This window comes from Nematostella vectensis, chromosome 13 (assembly GCF_932526225.1).
Source record: "Nematostella vectensis chromosome 13, jaNemVect1.1, whole genome shotgun sequence".
NCBI lineage: Eukaryota > Metazoa > Cnidaria > Anthozoa > Actiniaria > Edwardsiidae > Nematostella > Nematostella vectensis.
This window is the reverse complement of record NC_064046.1, coordinates 13,966,380-13,986,082: the sequence shown is the minus strand read 5'-3', so window position 1 is coordinate 13,986,082 and position 19,703 is coordinate 13,966,380. Positions and strand designations below refer to the sequence as shown.

At 37.9% G+C, this 19,703-nt stretch overlaps 6 protein-coding genes across 6 annotated transcripts; 3 read left to right on the top strand and 3 right to left on the bottom strand.

The window, feature by feature from the left end:
- Window positions 1–100: 100 nt before the first annotated feature.
- Window positions 101–2,763, top strand: LOC5506875 (DNA polymerase III PolC-type). Its single transcript, XM_001627503.3, has one exon. The coding sequence runs from the start codon at window positions 493–495 to the stop codon at window positions 1,318–1,320; it is 828 nt and encodes a 275-aa protein (XP_001627553.1). The 5' UTR covers window positions 101–492; the 3' UTR covers window positions 1,321–2,763.
- Window positions 1,678–7,233, bottom strand: LOC5506874 (dual specificity protein phosphatase 19). The gene is made up of 4 exons (XM_001627488.3): window positions 7,086–7,233; window positions 3,980–4,201; window positions 3,296–3,417; window positions 1,678–2,049 (listed from the first exon to the last, which is right to left on the bottom strand). The coding sequence occupies exons 1-4, from the start codon at window positions 7,167–7,169 to the stop codon at window positions 1,884–1,886; spliced, it is 594 nt and encodes a 197-aa protein (XP_001627538.2). The 5' UTR covers window positions 7,170–7,233; the 3' UTR covers window positions 1,678–1,883.
- Window positions 7,234–7,401: 168 nt separating this feature from the next.
- On the top strand, window positions 7,402–9,567 carry LOC5506862 (protein FAM210B, mitochondrial). The gene is made up of 2 exons (XM_001627502.3): window positions 7,402–7,835; window positions 8,793–9,567. Exons 1-2 carry the CDS (start codon window positions 7,519–7,521, stop codon window positions 9,007–9,009), a joined length of 534 nt encoding a protein of 177 aa, XP_001627552.2. The 5' UTR covers window positions 7,402–7,518; the 3' UTR covers window positions 9,010–9,567.
- A 703-nt stretch (window positions 9,568–10,270) lies between these two features.
- On the bottom strand, window positions 10,271–14,824 carry LOC5506848 (serine/threonine-protein kinase Aurora-2). Its single transcript, XM_032375338.2, has 12 exons — window positions 14,680–14,824; window positions 14,531–14,594; window positions 13,851–14,026; window positions 13,735–13,781; window positions 13,214–13,275; window positions 12,944–13,023; window positions 12,599–12,737; window positions 12,339–12,434; window positions 12,202–12,254; window positions 11,631–11,805; window positions 11,453–11,509; window positions 10,271–10,974 (listed from the first exon to the last, which is right to left on the bottom strand). Exons 2-12 carry the CDS (start codon window positions 14,579–14,581, stop codon window positions 10,861–10,863), a joined length of 1,050 nt encoding a protein of 349 aa, XP_032231229.1. The 5' UTR covers window positions 14,582–14,594; window positions 14,680–14,824; the 3' UTR covers window positions 10,271–10,860.
- Window positions 14,825–14,937: 113 nt separating this feature from the next.
- LOC116614392 (trafficking protein particle complex subunit 2-like protein) lies at window positions 14,938–17,436 on the top strand. Its single transcript, XM_032375339.2, has 6 exons — window positions 14,938–15,047; window positions 15,146–15,239; window positions 15,433–15,511; window positions 16,148–16,235; window positions 16,625–16,704; window positions 17,340–17,436. Exons 1-6 carry the CDS (start codon window positions 15,015–15,017, stop codon window positions 17,380–17,382), a joined length of 417 nt encoding a protein of 138 aa, XP_032231230.1. The 5' UTR covers window positions 14,938–15,014; the 3' UTR covers window positions 17,383–17,436.
- Window positions 17,437–17,532: 96 nt separating this feature from the next.
- Window positions 17,533–19,645, bottom strand: LOC5506847 (thiamine-triphosphatase). The gene is made up of 2 exons (XM_001627486.3): window positions 18,879–19,645; window positions 17,533–18,118 (listed from the first exon to the last, which is right to left on the bottom strand). The coding sequence occupies exons 1-2, from the start codon at window positions 19,396–19,398 to the stop codon at window positions 18,018–18,020; spliced, it is 621 nt and encodes a 206-aa protein (XP_001627536.1). The 5' UTR covers window positions 19,399–19,645; the 3' UTR covers window positions 17,533–18,017.
- Window positions 19,646–19,703: the final 58 nt, after the last annotated feature.

Sequence of the window (19,703 nt, the reverse complement as noted above, 5' to 3'; positions counted from 1 at the left end):
GACGGCTGAAATTATTTGGTAGGCGCGAGTTGCTTGACATTTACGGTTGGCTGGCGACACAGTCCAACTCTCGCGGGCAACCTCGGGATCAACGTTCAAAGCTTGGGATTAAAATGCAGTAAATTTATCCAGGAAAAGCCTCCCCGCAGATTCCGCAGGCGTTTTTAGATAGTAGACTGGCGTTGCCTCAAGGGAGTTAACGTTAAAAAAGAATGGGGGCCCTGTGTTACACTTCTCGCTATGCATTGTGGGATTGTTTATCTCCCGCGTAATGTAAAGGGCAGACTACGGTACGGTAAACAAGACTCTTGAGAAAGAATCGCACAAATTAGTCGTGATTGATGTTCTAATTTTCCAGAGAAGACAACGTGGGCTATGATGCGGTGATATTGGTCATTCGTCTTTTAAAACACACGGATTTGGTGATTAGACTTTGAGAATTTAATCGAATGAAGAAAGCGATTGTTTTAGCTTGGTCAGCATCGAGTCGGCATGTGTTCTGCCGTAGAAACTCCGATTTCAGTCCCTGATGCTAGCGATAATAACAAAATGATACCAAGGAATGCAACGTACTGTGTCTTGGATGTGGAAACTACAGGTTTATCAAAACTAAACGATCGAATTGTTCAAATCGCGTGTGTTAAAGTCAAGCCCACAGGAGACAAAGAATCCTGGATGAGCTACATCAACCCATGTATGGATCGAGAGAAACAACTAGCCGGTGGCTACAAAGTACATCACTTATCACCAGATATGCTGCTAAAGAAACCCAAGTTCTCGGAAATTGTTGAAAGTTTATGGAGATTTCTTTGTGGTGCTGAATACCTTGTTGCATATAATTGTTTATACGATTGGGATATGCTTTGCCAGGAATTTCGAAGAATTGATCGTACTGAAAGTGGTTATACTAAGCTTGAAGAGGAATTTGTTAAAAAGTTTACATGGATTGATGTGCTTCGACTTAGTATTTCCTCCTTTCCATCTTTATCTAATCACAAACTAGAAACAGTTGCAAAGCATTTAAAAATTGAATACATGTCCAGGACTACTTACACATATAAATCAAGTTTTAATAGCGGGGAGGTAGAGGCAGTGAGCGTGACTGAGCAGAGTTGTGATCCTTGGCAGGGCGGAGCTCATGATGCAATGTGCGATGTCCTGACCACTAACAGTGTGTTACAGGAAGCAATGGGAAAACTTAATATCACACAACTTCAAAACCTTGTGTCTGAAATTCCACACATAGTTCTTGATACTATTTTATTTAAGGACATTGAGCAGCTTTTAAGCAAAAGACAAGAATCCCTAGTAAGGATTTGATGCCATTCTGTTTAAAAGCAAAACAGTATTTTAGCATTTATAGGCCAAAGGGTAAATTTTTAGGCAAAATGTCAAAGGGATTTCTTATTAAATGTACCAATTCACTCAAAATGGAAAGCAATGTTGACGACAGAATTATTATGATTTATGAAGCCGCACAACTTGATCCACAAACACAGGTGGAAAATCAAGAAAAATGTGTGGAAAATACAGAAAAGATATCTTCTACTTTGACACATATATTCAAGCAAAAGAAGCCAAGGCTTGAGACTCAAACCTAGAGCTCGGTATGCTCATTATCACGCAGAGCATAGAACAAAGATAATTTATTGTTTGCACTTGAACAAAAGATTTTACTTTTTAGAATAAGTATTTCAATTTCCTTTATTTTAAAATATTTATATTTGTACAAATTATAATTATAACAAATTATAAGTTTGAAGCGTTTTTATTATGTATCCAAATAGCCCACTAAGGTTTTTCTTTGTGCAAAAACATTGCCAATAGCTGTATATAAAATATATCTACAATAATTATTATTGTACCAGAAATATTAGTTTGAATTATTTCTGTTGTTCATAATTACAAAGCTGTCTCCAGAAGCCTTCATTTGGTTTCACACAAGGCCTTTGCTCTCTGACCACGTTGAAAGCCTGGCCCAAGGATAGAAGCCTTTTATGCATTAAATAAGCAATTACCACAGCAGGTGATCTTGACACTCCTGCATTACTGAAAATAGGAAAAAATATAACATTATTATCCAAGCAGTTATTGGGGGCCAATGCCTTAAGTTTTTTCTAGAATTATAAGGAAGAGCGCAGCTGTGTCCTAATGGCATAAAGAAAATAATTTCCTTATATTATCATAATCATGGCATCCAGATCCATTTTGTGTTATATAATGAAATAATAACAGGAAGTTTAAAGTTAACAGTAAGTTAAAAAGGGTAAGAGTGCATGGTAAAAGCACAGGTAGCCCAGGCTCATTACTTTTGACTATTTACTAGAGAATATATGGTGACTTTTCCTATCATTAAATTTTTGTCTTAAATCTTCTGACTGAGTTAAGTCACCATATATTCTCTAGCAAATTAATGAGTAATGAGCCTGGGCTGAATGAGCCTTGAAGTACAAGTATGATGCTCAGCAACTGCTTGAATTACATTGAAGACACACCAGAAAGTCTAAACAAGCAAAAAATAATCAATAATATTCATTTTCCAAAACTATGGGTCATTCAACCCAAGATAGCTTAGTTAATGAGGAAATGTTTTTTCATATGAGCACAAATTTTGGTTCGATTTCCAGAGGTCACTTGGCCTCTGGCATTTACTGCAAAAAAAGCTGGAAATTGAACCTAAATTTTTGGAATCTGACTGGTAAAATTCTTCTTATCGAGTTTGAAAATAAGCTGAGTGCAAGTCAATACATTGGGTTGATCAAAGTGTATTTAATATGGGTTGACCACATAGTAATGAAAACACCTAGGGGGGAACTCTCCCTAAAAAAATGTACATATGCTTGTCCTATCCCTTAGGGTATAAAATTCGCCCCAAGTGCTATCCCTTAGGGTCTTCTGGAAATCTGCTATTCCTTAAGGTTTCTACAAGGGGACCCTACCCCCCCAAAAATACAAATCACATTTTCTGTTACAGTTTGTAAGACTTTCTGTTTAACAGATTTCAATAGTTGATCTCATGTCAACTGTCAACTAAAATAAAACTCAGAAACCTGATTATTCAGTTTTATCTGCTACCCCTTAGGGTTAAAAAAATCCAGAAACCACACTCATTTTGCTATCCCTTTAAGGAATAAAATTCATTTTCTCTACCATCATATGCACATTTTTTAGGGAGAGTCCCCTCCCCCCTCCAAGGAGAGCTCCCCCCAGGTGAAAACAGCTGTAAAATAATGACATTTTGAAGATCCCCCCTGTAAAAAAAACATTAAACAATATCTGTAAGCATAATCATTACCAGTGAACTAACACAGCCCCAGCTTGAAGCCCATCATTAATAAACTGAAACATCTGTGGGAGTTGTGCTACAAGATCAGTCTCTGGTAGATCAAGCAGTTCAATGTTTTTGTAAGTAAAATCCTGAAAATAGGGTAACATACAAGCTAAGTCATTCTGGCTACTACTAGAACCAAGTGGAAATCCATGTTTATTAAAAGGGACATAAATTTACCATCTGAGATAAGTGTTTTGAACAAACAAGTGAACCTACAATGGTTTTGATCAGTCTTGTTCTTTACCAATCATCATATATGTTCTCGTCTTTTAATAATCTCTATAGTATAGAAAAAATCATCTATCGAAGGTGGCATTTATTCTAATCTCCTTTGCAGTCATTATCACACAATAGAAGTGCATTCTGTAACAAAAGTGTAATGCCTACAAAGAAGACAACATTCATTCAGGCTGAACGGTAATTTTTGGGTTCAGGGGCATGGGGGGGGGGGGGGAGGGGTTGGACTAGTAAATTTCTTAGGGGGCTATCCCTAAGGGGTAAGAATTTCTGTTGACCACACCCAAAATGCTTTCCCTTAGGGTAGCATCTCCCTGTCTGTTTTTTGGTGATAGATAGAAAAATGAGAATTGAAGGGAAAGAGGTGGGTAACCAATTCAATATAACAACTCATCATCAATAATTACTCACTTTGGCAAACACGTTCACTACACCAGTAGCGACATTCAAAATATGCGTTATGTTATTTCTCTGAAGTTCCTCATAACAATGAGCACCATCCTGGGAACCTAAGAACAGCCCTTCCTCTATCTTGGCGAGGGTTACATCATGCTTTGTATCCTCGCAAAAGCCGTAAGTCCTCTCCCCGGTATCAACGATGATGGGGCTATTCCCTTCATTATATTCCAACAGCTGTTGAGAAATATTACTTATTATTATCAACATTCCGGGGTGTACATCTACATTCGGGGGGCCTTGCAAAAGAGGGTACCTGTCAGGCAAGACATTTTGGGGGAAATTTATTAAATAAACGAAAAAAATAAAATAAGGAATAACAAAAAAAAATATTGCGTTTTGAAATAATTTGGCAACAATAAAAGCATTTTTTTTAGAAAATTCAGAACCGGAAGTAAAACAAATCCAGCGCATGCACAGATGGCCTGCTCAAACACGCTGATATCTTAGATGATCTGATGATGAAATTGAAATGAAGTTTAAACACAAATTCCACTTCTAAGGAACGATATTCGTCATGTCATGATCAAAACTGAAATAGTATATTATACATTTGGATACAGTGCGTTCGCGAGCGTCTGCAACCAGTGTTTGCAGCACGCACAGATATAGTTAAAATTGAAAACTTGGGCTTTAAAAACATTGCCTTGAAAATCTTGGCTGAATGTTTGTTTGTTTTAACAAACATGGGAAATAAGGTAAGGTTGAGATCAACTTTAAGTCCATTTTTGTGATTGTAGGGTGCATATTTTTGTTTCTTTTATTTCAAGAAACCTTGCGAATGACGAATTCCGTGTTATGTACGCACACACTCAACGCCACCAGCGTAGCAACGTCGTTACTAAGTAACACTAATGTCAGTACACCCTTAACATGGAGGAGAAAATTCAATATCTTCTCGCAAAAAAAAGGGCGGGAAAATTTATTTTGATTTGGCGGGCGCAACATTTGGCGGGAAAAGGAAAAACTTTTCATATCCCCCTACTTATTGCTACCAATTATTTAGTTTTCCAGCTTGAGTACACGTGCAGGCTGGAAATAATGATATTTTAAAAATGGTCACAAACTTTTGAGATCCCCTGTATAATTACAGTCGGATTTTAGATGTGCAGTCATTCCTACGTTGTTTATGTAGGTTAGAAACATAAGATATCCAAGTACAGTGCCTTGAGGTACCCCAGAAGATATGTTTACAGCAGTCGATGTTGCCCCATCCAGAACAACAGATTGTTCTCTGCATGTCAACCATGATGATGTCCAGGGGGCCATGCACTCAGTAAAAATCCAGTTTAGCAAGGAGCCGCTGGTGGGATACAACATCCAAAGCTTTTGAAAAATCCATGATGAAAAGATCAGTTTGCTTGTTGTTGTCTAGGGCTTTGGCTATGTCTTTGATTGTCATAATCAGCTGGAGTGCAGGAAAACTGTCTACAAAACCGTGTTGGAATTTAACAAGGATGTTGTTTTTATCAAAATGTGCCATGATGTCATAAAAGATAATGTGCTCAAGAATCTTACACTGCACGGAAGTAAAGGAAATAGGTTGATAATTAGCTGGTATGTGTTTACTACCCTTTTTGAAAACAGGAGTAATGTTGGCTTTCAGCCAGTCCCTTGGCAGACTTCCAGATTTTAAGGATTTCGTATATAAGTATTGAAGGAATATTGGAACCTCAGCAGCTGCTTCTTTCAGGATTCTACAAGGAATATGGTCTGGGCCGCTGGCCTTTTTAGGGTTTACATTGTAACACCATTTAGGGTTATAAACGTTGATGTAACGTCAGGGTAAGGACTGTTGTCAAGAATCGGGATCTCATTTTTGTCTTCATTAGTGAAGACAGATTTAAATTGTTCGCTCAAAAGATTTGCTTCACCCTGACTCAAAAATATCAATATTATCCTTCTTCAAAGGAGCAACCCCAGTGTCTTAAGATTTCATTGATTTTACATAAAACCCAAAAGCATTTGGTTGGAGCTGGCCTGCTACACCCAGGGGATGGTGTGAGCCGCTGGGAGACATAGTTGTTACGAGAAAGAACAAGCTGAATTTTAATTTGTTTCTTAAAATTGTTCTTTAAATTTGCACTTGGCTTCAAAATTATCAGTTTGTCACGTTTTATTGTACAATCTCTGTTTTTTCCTTATCACTAATACGTGTTATCACACTAGTCATCCAGAGTGACTTCCATCTCCCAGAAATGTTCTTTTTGGGGATGTGATTATCCACAACTTCATCTACTGAGCTAAAAGTGGCTTTATCGGAATTGAGATATTCCTCGAAGCGATCTCCCAGATCTTTCTTGACAGCGTTCATGTTTTCTCACAATCTCCTGCGTGGAGCATCATATCTCCTGCTTTTTAGCGATTTTTATCACTCCCTAAAAGTTATTCTATAGAAAATCGACATTTTGCCTATTTTCTATTAAAACAATTAAAACAAGAATTTCCTTGCATAGCGTAATTTATCTAACACCTTCATGAGATCTGCCAGCCACCTCTATCTTTGACCAGATACCCTCATAATTGCCACGTAAGTGATTACCTTGTGATACAATTAGATTATTTGAGAAGGCAGTCAAGACCCCGCCCCCATGGACATACAACTTTGAAATTAGCTTCATAGCGACCGTGCTGAATTGTGTGTGTGCATGCACAGGCTCTGGCGAAAACAAACACAATCATAGTGTTAAATCGTTCGAGTAAAGGTACGAAAGGCTTACTTAAAACCATACTGTACAAAAGATGAAAGATTTGGTTGATAATAAGGCAGTCATAAACAAAATTATAGCCAAACTTAAAAGTTTGATCTAGTTTTCCTAGCATTCGCCAAAATGTGACAGTTCGCCCGTAAAACGCCGCCATTTCAAAACAAAAAGGCTGGTTTTACTGCGCGGTACTGGAACTGATCTTGCGTTTTTCAGCACTGTCCCTCATAGCTACAAAAAAGACGAAAAAAGTCACATGTCAAAACCTTGACCTTAGGATGCATATGTTTACGGGCCTTTTTGATACCTTAGAAAGCGTCAATCTGCAGAAAAATAAGCTATCGTTACAATATTACCTTTTTGCCTTCGATTGTAGTTATCGTCGTCTTAGTTTTTCGAAGTGATTTCTTTCTTCTCTCGAGCTCAACAAGAAAACTCATATCACATGCACAAACTAACAGGCGCCTTGGCACAATAAGGTATACCGTGCATTATGTGAAATTTATTTTCACTTTACTTTTAGTTACCTTTTTTCTGTTGAAACATTTTAGGCTTTAGGTCTGTTGACTGGAGGGAGAAAAAGAATATTGGGTTTTCCTCATTTTTACTGATAGCAAATATAAAATAGCAACGGCATTTGTAAACTTGGTCTTACTGTGTATAAAACCACAGGGTGCCAGGTATCGAGTGACCATTTCGTCAAGAACACCATTCGAAGAAGACGTTATAACTTACGTAAGATATTATATGCGCTTTTTCAAAGGTTTTTAATTCCCAGCAAACAAAGAAATGGCTTTATCACGGTCATTTATACGTCTATCAAGCTTTAATATTCATTTTATTCAACGGCACATTGGCGCATTCTCTGTTGCCAGTCAATCTTTTTCTGGCATGAGACCGCTAAATAGGGTGAATTCCATGAGTACCAAACCAAATACCAATGGGGATAATACAGGAAATTCTAACGAAAATGATGGCAAGATACAGACAATGTCACAGGCTCAAAGGCTAAGGAAAATATTTGCAGAGTATGGCTCTATTGCAGTCGTATTTCACGTTTCAATATCGCTTACTTCTCTTGGGATTTGCTACACAGCCGTATCGAGGTAAGAAACAAATTGGTCTGGAATAGCTGCCTTACGAGAGGGGGTATAATAATTTTACCTTTTAAGGTTTAAAAACAATAGCAATAGTTTAGCAATTCCCCTACCCCAAAATTTCATTGTGTTGAAATAAAACACAAAGAACAAGCACCTTGCAAAGCCATAGATTTTGATATATCCCTGGATACATTATATGTGGTTCAGGCCCGTCGCCAGGGTGGGTTCGGAAGAACCACCCCACACGACTTGATGGTCCACTCTGATGAAGGAAAATTAGGGACCTTAAGCAACGATGACATCAATGCGGACACAGAAGGCAGTAAACAATGGGATTTGATTCAGAATTCAATAGCAGCATGTGGAAATGCGATCTGTCTGATACATTTCAGCTGTTTTCCGTAAAAAAACGTAGTGAAAACTCCAAGTTTCACTGCCAATTAAGGACGCCAACGTTTGTGTTGTAAATTCCACTAGCTACATTCGCTGCTGTATAAATAATATGCTTAGTTTTTTTTTTATCTGTCTCTGACTATAATGTTTTGCTTATTCCATTGCAATTAAATTATTATTGATCACCACACGTGAAATATTCTTTTTTGATGGCGTTGTCTTAGCCATCGTCATTGTCCTTGCTCCCTATGTACCACTGCGAGCTAGGACGAGCTACCTAAGGGAAAATGGTCCGCTAAATGGATAAATGAACCTCCCCCCTCTCCCTTTCAAAATCTTGGCTACAGCCCTGGGGTTATACTTGTGGATCTGCAGCCTGGATGTGAAAAGATCAGGGCAGAAACAGGCCTTCTATTTGAAGGTGTGTGTGTGTGTGGGGGGGAATGCTCAACACCACACCTCTACTGGTCATTGATTTTGAAAATATTGGGGAGGCACAGTGACCCTGTAAGATAAACACTACTTTCTTTTTAAGTTTAGATAACTAATAAGTTGTCCCTCTCCCTCTAGTGGTCTTGACGTTCCAGGACTTCTACAAAGTGTAGGCCTCAGCAAAGGCTTATCAGACTCTGCATTGACAACTGGTGCCAGCACATTTGTGATTGCATATGCCTGTCACAAGGTCTTTGTACCTGTGCGCATGTTCCTAACCATCACTTGCACTCCGCTGATTGTGCACAGACTCAGAGCTATGGGATTTCTCAAGGCTCCAGTGACGAGGCAGTGAAATATAGATAAAAGCATAATGACTGGACCAAGAAAATTAGAACATGTGAATACCCAGGAATTGCTGAAGGGAATGCACTGACATAAGTATCATATAGAACACACATCCACTAAGAATCATGGGGGGGGGAGGGGTGTGGAATCGCCCCCCTGCCCCTCATTGTCTGCCGCCCCTGTTTACAAGCAATTTTTCTATCTGGCATTGTGGTCGAACAATCCTCTGCAGGCTCACAGAAACAACTGGCGATCGAACCTAGCCTTTTACTATTGGTCTCTGACACATGAGCAAGCAGACTAGTCAAGAGATGTTATTGCAAAAAGGCGGCTTCACAGCCACTTTTAGACTCCTCAGTAGATGTGGAAAATAATAGCTGCTAGTAACAACAAGATTCTCTTCTCAAATCTCATCTATATCTACTGATAATGCTGTGTCTATTTACTAGCTTGATGATTAAATTGGGTTTTTATTGGTAAATCAAAAAACAGGTATGATTAAGGCTCTTTATAGGTGAAGGGATAAATTTATTTCTCACTATTGTAATAAATTGCTATAAAATTTGTTGTAGTATTTTATTGAATGGGTATAGGTACCATCTCCCACAAAAAAAATGATGGGCATTATTTCACCCTATATCAAGGCTTACATCTTCTGGCCTTATCCAGATATGTGTGCATTATTTCACAAGAAGTCAAACCTTTTTTCTAACTGGCCTAGATTTGTTTATAGCCATGAGAGAAGGATTTGAAGGTAACTTTCCTTACAAAACTCTAAATAATAGACCAGGGCAGCCAGCCCTAAAATAGTCAACCTGGAATAAGTCATTGAATGCTACAAGGTCATTATGATAGTTGAACTGGTTTATTTCCCTGTGCAGTGCACATGTCCCCATTTCCTTAGTCTATTGTGCAACCACTTGGGGAGGGTTTTGGACTGAAACTAAGGACAGTTATACAAAAGTTTGCAGGCAAAACAAAGGGTTCAACTCTGCTACTCTCAGATATATTCAAGTCAGGGTCATAGAAGGGGGGTGGGGCACATGCCCCCAATATTTTCAAAAACTTTGCCCTCCTTGATTTTTTTGTGTTGACCAAGCATGTCTGTACTGTAGTAGTTTACACTCCATTGGGCCATTCGAGCTATAAGCATGCACAAACACTCACCATGGGAAACTAAAAGTGTGTACTGCATTCTGGTAGTAGATTTAGCTTTGTGATAATGCACACGCAAACTTGTAGCTTTTTCAATATTATCACACTGTTCCTAAAGTATATTATTTATTTATACTTCTTTTTCATAAAATAATAACAATAACACTATTTGAAGCTATTTTTTGCCTTAAGGGAATTGCACATATATTTTGATAAGGAAGCAATCTTAGTGAAAAATACATTTGAATAACATTATTTGCCATAACTACAAGCTTTACAATATTCTAACAACAAGGTTGTGTGAATCATCTATCTTTTGTAGTTTGGTGTCACTGTGCGTGTAATGAGTTTATTGTCATTGGAAATGCTTCTCTTATACAGTATTAGTAGAGTAAAGGAACTACATTTGTAGTCGACCTTCAAAAGATTTCATTACTACTCATAATAATTATGTATGCCTTTCATATAATTGTGTTTTGACAAAGACACAAGGTACAAGCAACTTATAAGTCAATTAACTGGGTGAGGTGGCTAGAAACATGGTGGTTTTGTGGTGACCAGTGCATTCTATTATTCACTTTGCAATATTTATATACATTTCAATTTTGCACCATCTGTATGACCAGGGTCCTGGACATGGCAAAGCATGAAAATATATCTCAGCTCAACAGAGCTTTTAGACCTCTGTTATATTCATTGTGAATCATCTTTGGCTGGCTGGTTTTTGTTCTAGGACAGGTGTGGCATGCATTCGTATCCATGGGTGGTTAAGCACAGCTTTCAGTGGAAGTCTGTTGTTGGGATTGTGCTGTAGAAGCTGGAAATAGAATAAAAACTGCTACAAAATTGCTCATACATGAGACAACAGCACAGATGAATAGCTAGGGGTAAGATGCGGGGGGGGGGGGGGGGGGGGGGGCAGCCAAAAACCACAACGACTTGTCCTCTCCCCATCAAATCGTGTTACACGTAGCATTCCACTCATAAACTGTCATTCCTGTTACACGTAGCATTCCACTCACAAACTGTCATTCCTGTTACACGTTGCATTCCACTCACAAACTGTCATTCCTGTTACACGTAGCATTCCACTCACAAACTGTCATCCCTGTTACACGTAGCATTCCACTCACAAACTGTCATTCCTGTTACACATAGCATTCCACTCACAAACTGTCATTCCTGTTACACGTAGCATTCCACTCACAAACTGTCATTCCTGTTACACATAGCATTCCACTCACAAACTGTCATTCCTGTTACACGTTGCATTTCACTCTCAAATTGTCATTTACCTTGCTTATCAGGTCACGAGCTCCAGGACTGACATGTGATGGGAACCTTAGATCAACCTGCAAAGTGAACCACAGCAAAATATAGATCATAATGAGCAAATTAAATCTGGTTACAATAAATGAGGATTTCTGAGATGGAAATTATCCCTTAAGTACTGTACGATTAACCAATACTAACTCTCGAAATTCTCCTGTATGTCTCATTGTGCCCCTCTGCCTCAAAAGGTGGTTTGCCAACAAGGAATTCATAGCAGAGGACACCTATGCTCCAAAGGTCGACTTTTTCATCATGTTCCTTTCCTTCAATCATCTCGGGTGGCAGATAGTCTAAGGTCCCACAGAGAGTCGTACGTCTGGTGCAAAAAACATGGACACAATAAAGACCCAGTTCTTGAGCATGCTAATTGTGGTTTCCCCAAGAAACAATTTAGAATGGATCACATCTTAACTAAAATTGCCTACAATAATTATCTCGTTCTACAAAAAATAAAAATAATCAATAATTGATTTTATAATAAATAAAAACTGCAGAGCTGTGTAACATGTACCCCAAAAATGATGGCATCGTTTGTTGCGCAAAAAAACGATATTGCAAATGATGCGTGTAACATTACCTTAGGTCAAATTGTTTCTATTTACATTTATTTAATACCAATGAAGCATTGCAAGTGCTATCTTATCTGAAACAGGTATATAACCAATGGATAAAAGTGTAACATTTTAATAACACATTCTTCTCTGTCACTTACCGTGATGATGGTGCATGAACAGACCAACCAAAATCTGCAATCTTGATATCACCCTTATTGAAAAAAACAACCAGTAGACAATTTTAATGGTGACCCTTTTTTTTCCACTGATGCTGTGAAGTGTACTTAATACTTACCTTATAATTCAGGAGAAGGTTTTCGGGCTTGATGTCTCTGTGGATGACTTTCTTAGAGTGACAATAAGCAAGAGCATCTGCAAGCTGTCGAATATACTAAAAGACATATTCACAAAGTTAGAGGGTTATCTTGAGGGACTCTATTCTATTTGAAAGGACATAGAAGTAATGTTTCCCAAGGTGCTGGATCACAAATCACCACTCTACCAGCTCAGCCCATGCTTTCAATAAATAGTTGGAAATCTTACTAAAAATATTACCTTAGCTGCTCTTTTCTCATCAAACTTCTCACAAGCAGTAAGTTCTTTATACAGTTCTCCTCGGGGAGCATATTCAAGAATAAGATAGACTCGTGTGTCGTCATAGAAATACCCAAACAGGCGTAGGATATTGTTGTGCCTGAAAAAAAAAGCTAATTAAAGTCCCATGCCAAAAGTATATCAAATAAAGGTTTTTACTGTGAATTTTAAATGGCATGTTTTTTTTTTAGAAAAAAAGGCCAATGGCAGTTCCAACACCATCAATTTTTCATGTAGAAATAGGCCTTGTGGTACCTTTAAAAATGCCATTTGACAACTGATATTGCAAGCACAATCTAGGTTTACCTCAGATGAGACTGAATCTCAATTTCCCTTCTAAGTTGGTGCTCCACATTGGATTTCTGTAACTGGCTTTTAAATAAAACCTTGAAACGTAAAACAGCTCAATCAATTAAACACATGGATAACAGATTAAAAATCATTAGAATTAAAAAATAATTATATCATGCTTAAATTGTTTCATAACTTTTTCAGTTATATTCATCCTGTTCAATTCCTGGCAAATACATGAGGTATTTAGTTATTATTAATGCACATATAGAATATTTATCTCACCTTCAGGGCTACAATATATTTGCTTTTCTTTTCCCGTGCCAAGTAAACATTTCCAAATTTTCCTGGAGACAATGCAAGAAAGCATATTTACAAAACAGAAGAAATAGGTGTTAACTTTTCATGGTAGATTTTGTTGATTTGTGCTATAGTAAAGACCAGCATTCTCAATTAGTTGCCGAAGGATACCAGTCTTTGCACAACTAGTAATAACTTTTACATAGTCGTAACCAGCAAGATGCGTAAACAACTGCTTATAAATGAGAATGCCTAACTAAAACAGAGCTTTTTTTTCTCTAGGCAAGTAGATAGCCCAGAAGTAGGAAAATTAAGATGTCATTCAAGAGTAAGGTCACCACTTATATCATGGCTATATGTGAGGTAAGCTTGAGGCTATTTTTAAGGTTAGAGGCTAGGACTAGGCCAAGGAGGTATTATTATTTAGCTGTGGGGCTATTTGTGTTAGGTAGTTTGAGGCAAGTGACTGAGTTGAGGCCTATTGTGGTTAATGGACACACGGTTACCTTTTCCGAGAGGCTTTCCAATGTCAAAATCTGATAGATTCCACTTCCTAAAAAAACAAAATTTACTTGATTACCATTTGGATCATGTTCAGCTATATTGCATTAATAGTACTCACTTATAATTTCCTTCTTTCTTCTCCGTTGTATCTTGTTCGACAGGCGTTACACCTTTTGTCCCTTGTGTTGTATTGTTATTAGTACCAGAGTTCTCTTTGTCATTATATTGTGTGTATGTTCCACGTTTTGGCGCAAGGTCTCCTCCGGTTTTCATGTTCGAGTTACTTCCTGGCAACTAAAATAACCACGGTAAAAATCAATTTACTTAAAACAACATAGCAAAAATCACACCACAAGAAGAAATTGAAGCCTAATGATTACTATATCTCTAAAGCTAAATGAGAGAAGCGTTTGAGGTGGTATACATAACATATGAGTCGAGGGATGGAATATGGTGGTGAGGATTGTATTATCGAATTGTCCTTGCGCGGGAGCACGATTTGATCTCGCCTTTCTAATATTTCTTATTATTAACGTTTTCCTGTGAGAGATACACATGGTTTTAAATAATGCGTTTAAATAATATAGCTCGTCCCCCCTTTCGTTCTGTTCGTGATGCATAACTGACTTTTCTAAGGCATGATAAAGCCTCATAAGCCGAACTATCATCATAACATAAAAGTTCTGCATTCCATGGATCTTGTGATAACATCTTGTGACTCTGCCAATTTACCAGTACAAAAAAACGGTTGAGCTACATTGATAGTTTATTTGAACGCTAGAAAGCTCGATTAATTACCTTCGATTGACATGAAACCTTTGATGGTCCGTCTTTGCCAGCAACCTCCATATTTATTCGTGACCTGAAAGAATAAAATGGCGATATCAAAGCTCAAAATAGCGATTTCCTCTTAGTCGGGGCAATCCTTCGACGATCTCCATACTCACCTACTATAGGATGTATTTTATAGAAAGTAGAGCGAAAGAAAGATAATTTTGGTATATTTTTCCAGCACAAACGATCTCTCAGAAACAGACCGGATTGATCGCAAGCGTGTTTTGGGGATGCCTTTTTCGAATATCGTTCGTTAGACAAGTCCAGTCACCTGATTGGCTTTCAGGCGTCCCGAAGGGCCAATCACAGCAAAGAAATTTATTCTGAGTGAGACTGGAACGAAAGTGATGTTTCTCGCTATTTCATTGGACAAAAATAAACAGGAAAGGTTACGTGAAATGTGTCTGCAGTTAGTAGGGATTTATCAGCGGAATTTAGATGGTCCAAGATGGCGGTGTGTGTGGCGGTCATCGGGAAAGAGGTAATAAAATCTCCTTTTGTTATGGTTCTAGGTAAATCATATGCTAATCTTATATTTCAGTGCAATTGTGTACAGTCGATTTTTTGTACAAATTGCAGAACTATCCGCTGTTCCTTCGCACCGTCTCACCAGAAGAAGAGTTGAAGTTTCACTACACAGTGCACACATCTCTAGATGTTGTTGAGGAAAAAGGTACCATGGCGTAGCAACGTCCCATTAGTGCAGGTTTGAAAAACTTGATAACACAGCTCGTATTCGCCATGTCCAATGACCAACGTTTGCAGAACCTTCTAAAACTCTACAGTCAATCAGATGTGTTGAGTTGCTGATTCTAATTTTCTGCTGAAAAGATTGAATTGTGACAGAAAATATATTTTTGTTGCAGTTTCATCTTTAACAAAAAGCTCCAATGATCCACGAGAGCTGTATTTGGGTCTACTCTACCCAACTGAGGACTACAAAGTGTATCCTTTACGTTGGATTATTTTTATACTACAGTGATATCTCTGTTAGACAGAATAGAATCAAAAAGCCCAAACTGTCGCGATCTCGTACATAAACAATGAATACAATACACAAAAACTGGAAATCGACTCTGCCAAATTTTCGTCTTTAATAAGACTTCTTCAGGGCAGTCTTTTTGTGTATTCTATTAGACAGAAAATATACAAGCAAATATACCAGAAATTCATCAAAATAGGGGGTGGATAGCTACTTACTCCCCCTGTAGGTGATAAATGTAATAAGATTGGCTAAGATTTCAATATCAAAAATAAATTTACTCTCTTTTTTCTTTGAAAGCTGGACAAATGGTTAGGAGATGTTCTTTATTTCCAACTCCTTATTTGCATAATTCGCTCTTCACAGGCTTTTTAAGGCCCTTTGATGGACCCTGTTTAATTTCTAGTTTTTATGATTGCTTAATCTTAATTTTGTTAAAGCTATTCTATGATTAGGGTTGGTGACCTGGAAAAGATAGTCCTCCAGGGAATAATCAGTCTTTAATGATCTATAAGTTTGCCTGGAATAGTTTCTAACCATCTCTAGCTTTGAGTCTACTGCTTGATTTTCATGGTATTAGCCCTGACTTGTTATACCAGATATGGGTATGTCACAAACACCAAGATGAAGTTTGTGGTTGTTGTGGAGTCAGCAAACACATCACTCAGAGACAATGAGATAAGGACAGTAAGTGATAGTCATTATATCTTTGATAAATGCCTTTTAAGATTTCCCTCATAGTCTGTGATAATTTCTTAACTTGCAGGCTGTTGAATTAGAAAAAGTGCTTGATTTTTAGCCCCTCAATTTTGTTTTCTCTATTGAGCAGTCTCTTGGCTTTTTACTTGTTACACTCAAAAAAGCATGAGTCAGGCAAGCCATCCTCTCTATGTGGCCTGTAGCAGATGCAATACAAAGAGGGGAATTCCTTAGACTTTTTTATCTCTTAGCTTGGTATCTAGACGTTAGGCAACCATACACTCCGCATACATCCTAAGTTGTTAGCTTGAGAAAGATAAAAAAGGGCATTGATTGATTGGTTTATGATTAACATTATACAAAATATTTTTTTGTAGATGTTTCGCAAACTTCATGTTGCCTACACTGACATGTTTTGTAACCCATTCTATAACCCGGGGGAGAACATTACTTCAAGGTATGTTATAGGGGTGACTCCAGGGGTAGCCTGCTTGCAGGCGTTTACCTGGTGTTTTCGCTATGAGCAAAAAAAACATCGGTAAAAATAGAAAAAAAAACCACTGGGTAAACAGAAAAAAAAAAAAACACCGATAAACAAAGCAAAAAAAAAAACACTGGGTAAACAAAGCAAAAAAAAAAAAACACTGGGTAAACATAGCAAAACAAAAACGGTTAAACCACTGCAAGCAGGCTAATCCAGGGGTTCCAGTAAGGAAGAGTTGATGCTGAGATTCAGAGGAGGATTCCTTTTTCTTTCCTCAATTTTATATCTCTTCACAGGGGTTTCATTAAGTTATATTACAGAGTAGGCAGTGGAGGTTGATTAGTAGGGGGTGGAAGTTACTTCGTTACTGTAGTTCAAATAAAATTTAAATCAACTTAAAAAAAAAAGCAGGCTCTTGGTGGAAAATAGCTGGTGGTTTTGCCAGGGCTTAATGAAACCCCTGCTTCATATTTTCAAGCAATTTGAATGGCCCACCTTTAGATCCCTTCATGTGTTTGGTAATAGAAGGGTTGAAGGAAGATACTGTTGTTTGATGAGTGTTTGAGGGGATTTTAGCCATAATTAACATTTTTGTTATTCATTTTCAGAGGATTTGAAAAGACTGTGGTAGGAATGATGAAACACGAATAGAATATAGTCATGTAAAATATTGTAAATAGTAATAAAATCAAGAAAAAGTCCCTATACATGTGTGTTTTGTTTAGAGTAATTATGCATCGCCACTTTGATAGGGCATTTATGAGTCACCAAAGTGTTGAAAATTGACAAACAAGAACTACGTTTTGTTATCAAGTGCGAGTGACACAGCTCATGTGGTATATTTTGGGGTCAGGTTGATTTATCACATTTTAATGGTGGTCTGGTAGTCCCCTTCACAGCTTTATTAAGGCCTGGCTAAACATTCAAACATGCATTTGACACTAAAGTTTGTATGTTTAGCCACCCACAAAACATGGCACTCAATAGGCTTCCACAACATGTACAGATGTTTGAATGAGATCAAAACATTTTCATCAAAATATTGTGTGTGCTTCATTATTTTATCCAATCACCACTTGAAATTCCCATGTTGCCACTTTGATCTCTCGTGTAATCGGAAAGAGGAAAAAGTGCATGGGCTCATGTTTTATGAAAATGTTTTTGTGTTTAGCCACTTTGCCAGGCCTTTAGCTTTGACACAGAACGCACTGGGAGCACTTCCATGACTCCCAGCATATGGGCATAACAGTAACATCTGGTTGGGCTACTGCTAGCATGTTAGTCTGTTATAACAAATGCTTTTCCATGAGTTTCTCTAGATGTACTGGGTCATTGAGTCTAAGAAACTCTTCGACTTTCCCAGGGAACTTTTTCTGCCAATTGATACCTGAAAGAAAGATAATAAGCAATGTAAAAGGACAATGATGAGGATTTGTCAAGAGCATAATCTACTTTTGACAGTGTAACAGTTTAACTAAGGAATTAATGTTATGGTTAATTTATAAAGTGTGCTAGCGATTGTCCTTTTGACTTGTCAAATGCCCAAATTTAGCTGGCAATAACTTATAGTAACAATAAGAAAATTGACTGTAGTTGACACTTTTTAGACAGGAGTGGAAACAGAAGTATCAAAAGGGGGGGGGGGGGAAAGAAGAGTCTCGTGAAAGGGGGGGGGACATATTTCTCATTCTTCTGTAGATTTCCTTATATTTCTTGTATATTTCTTCTTTTTCTTGCCAAATGTCTTTAGCCAAATGGCTCGGCCCCAACCCTAGATCCGCCCTTGTTAGGTACAACCCTGTGGGGTATTTATACTTGCCCCCTGTTATTAATCTAAAGTGCAGGAAGTGATGTAAGCTCTATCTCCCCTTCTTTCTCTTTCTCTCTCCTCTTTTCTAGAGTAAAAAAAAAAAAAAATCCAAAGTAGGGCATTATGCTAGATGGCCCTCCAGTGTGTTTATTTGGTAATATTTAAAACCTGGATTCCTGGAGGCATCCACAGAGGCTTTGTGGTTGGCAGGAAGTAGCAAGGGGTGGAAGGGAGTGTAGAACAATGAAACTTTCCTATCTTTCATCTTTCCCCTTGCTTTAGGATACAAGGTCCTAGTGTCGCAGAGTTTTAGTGGTAAAAGAGAGATTCTGTTTACCAAGTTTTTCAGCTAGTCCCTCTAGGCGTTGTTCGGCTTCCGACACACCAGTTTCATCATCAATGACAATTTCAATTTCTCCCACACTGTAACCAAAACTTGCGACATCCAAGTCCACTCGCACATCATTAGGAAGTTGATAGCTTGTGCGTTGAGTTGTAAATGATGCAAATTCACGACAGTGCTTAGACACAAGTTCATCTAATGATGTTGCCATGGGAACATGTTTTGACAGCTCAGTCATTATTTTTGTCTCATCTGACGTTTCATGATATTTGTCAGTTATGCTGATGGTGGGATCACATCTTGCGTTCAAATGCTTAAGTTCCCATTTGGTGTTTCTTTTTCTCAACCACAAGCCTTTAAGAGTGAGTGAATTATCTGGTAAATCATAGTAAACATCTTGAAATTCCCGTCTTTCTGTCAATTTCCCGCCATTACTTAGTAAAGTTTCTTCAAAGCGCACAGGTATTTGAAACTTCTTTTCAATTTCTAGAACTGAGGTTGCAATGGAACTCATTTATATCTTTTGGATGTAAAAGTACGGTCAAACAAACAAAAATGCCCCTCAAAAATTTGAACAAGTACGCGAAAGATGTTAGCCATTTTGAATACACCGGCGGAGCATTATGGGAGAGGTGTGACAATCAAATCATCAAATTATCATCCCTCCCCTCCCCCATTACGCTTATACTTCTCTCTGAAGTTTTTATAGTTATTTAGCTACCGTTGAAGAAAACCAAAAAACAAAGATGAATTCCGTATTTGTTTATAGATTTTGCATTTGTGATGGACTGCGAGCACCCCAATATTCAGATACTCTGA

What these genes read in the sequence shown, in the direction of transcription:
- LOC5506875 (XM_001627503.3), top strand. Translation starts at nt 493, where the DNA reads ATGTGTTCTGCCGTAGAAACTCCGATTTCAGTCCCTGATGCTAGCGAT.
- LOC5506874 (XM_001627488.3), bottom strand. Translation starts at nt 7,169, where the DNA reads ATGAGTTTTCTTGTTGAGCTCGAGAGAAGAAAGAAATCACTTCGAAAA. An exon ending in CTACAATCGAAGGCAAAAAG is followed by an intron (nt 4,202 to 7,085) that starts GTAATATTGTAA and finishes ATTTCTCAACAG; the next exon opens with CTGTTGGAATATAATGAAGG. An exon ending in GGGGCTGTGTTAGTTCACTG is followed by an intron (nt 2,050 to 3,295) that starts GTAATGATTATG and finishes TCCTATTTTCAG; the next exon opens with TAATGCAGGAGTGTCAAGAT.
- LOC5506862 (XM_001627502.3), top strand. Translation starts at nt 7,519, where the DNA reads ATGGCTTTATCACGGTCATTTATACGTCTATCAAGCTTTAATATTCAT. An exon ending in TGCTACACAGCCGTATCGAG is followed by an intron (nt 7,836 to 8,792) that starts GTAAGAAACAAA and finishes CTCTCCCTCTAG; the next exon opens with TGGTCTTGACGTTCCAGGAC.
- LOC5506848 (XM_032375338.2), bottom strand. Translation starts at nt 14,581, where the DNA reads ATGGAGGTTGCTGGCAAAGACGGACCATCAAAGGTTTCATGTCAATCG. An exon ending in ACCTTCTCCTGAATTATAAG is followed by an intron (nt 12,255 to 12,338) that starts GTAAGTATTAAG and finishes TTTTTCAATAAG; the next exon opens with GGTGATATCAAGATTGCAGA. An exon ending in CTCGTGACCTGATAAGCAAG is followed by an intron (nt 10,975 to 11,452) that starts GTAAATGACAAT and finishes TTCTATTTCCAG; the next exon opens with CTTCTACAGCACAATCCCAA.
- LOC116614392 (XM_032375339.2), top strand. Translation starts at nt 15,015, where the DNA reads ATGGCGGTGTGTGTGGCGGTCATCGGGAAAGAG. An exon ending in CCAACTGAGGACTACAAAGT is followed by an intron (nt 15,512 to 16,147) that starts GTATCCTTTACG and finishes TTGTTATACCAG; the next exon opens with ATATGGGTATGTCACAAACA. An exon ending in GGGGAGAACATTACTTCAAG is followed by an intron (nt 16,705 to 17,339) that starts GTATGTTATAGG and finishes ATTCATTTTCAG; the next exon opens with AGGATTTGAAAAGACTGTGG.
- LOC5506847 (XM_001627486.3), bottom strand. Translation starts at nt 19,398, where the DNA reads ATGAGTTCCATTGCAACCTCAGTTCTAGAAATTGAAAAGAAGTTTCAA. An exon ending in GGGACTAGCTGAAAAACTTG is followed by an intron (nt 18,119 to 18,878) that starts GTAAACAGAATC and finishes TCTTTCTTTCAG; the next exon opens with GTATCAATTGGCAGAAAAAG.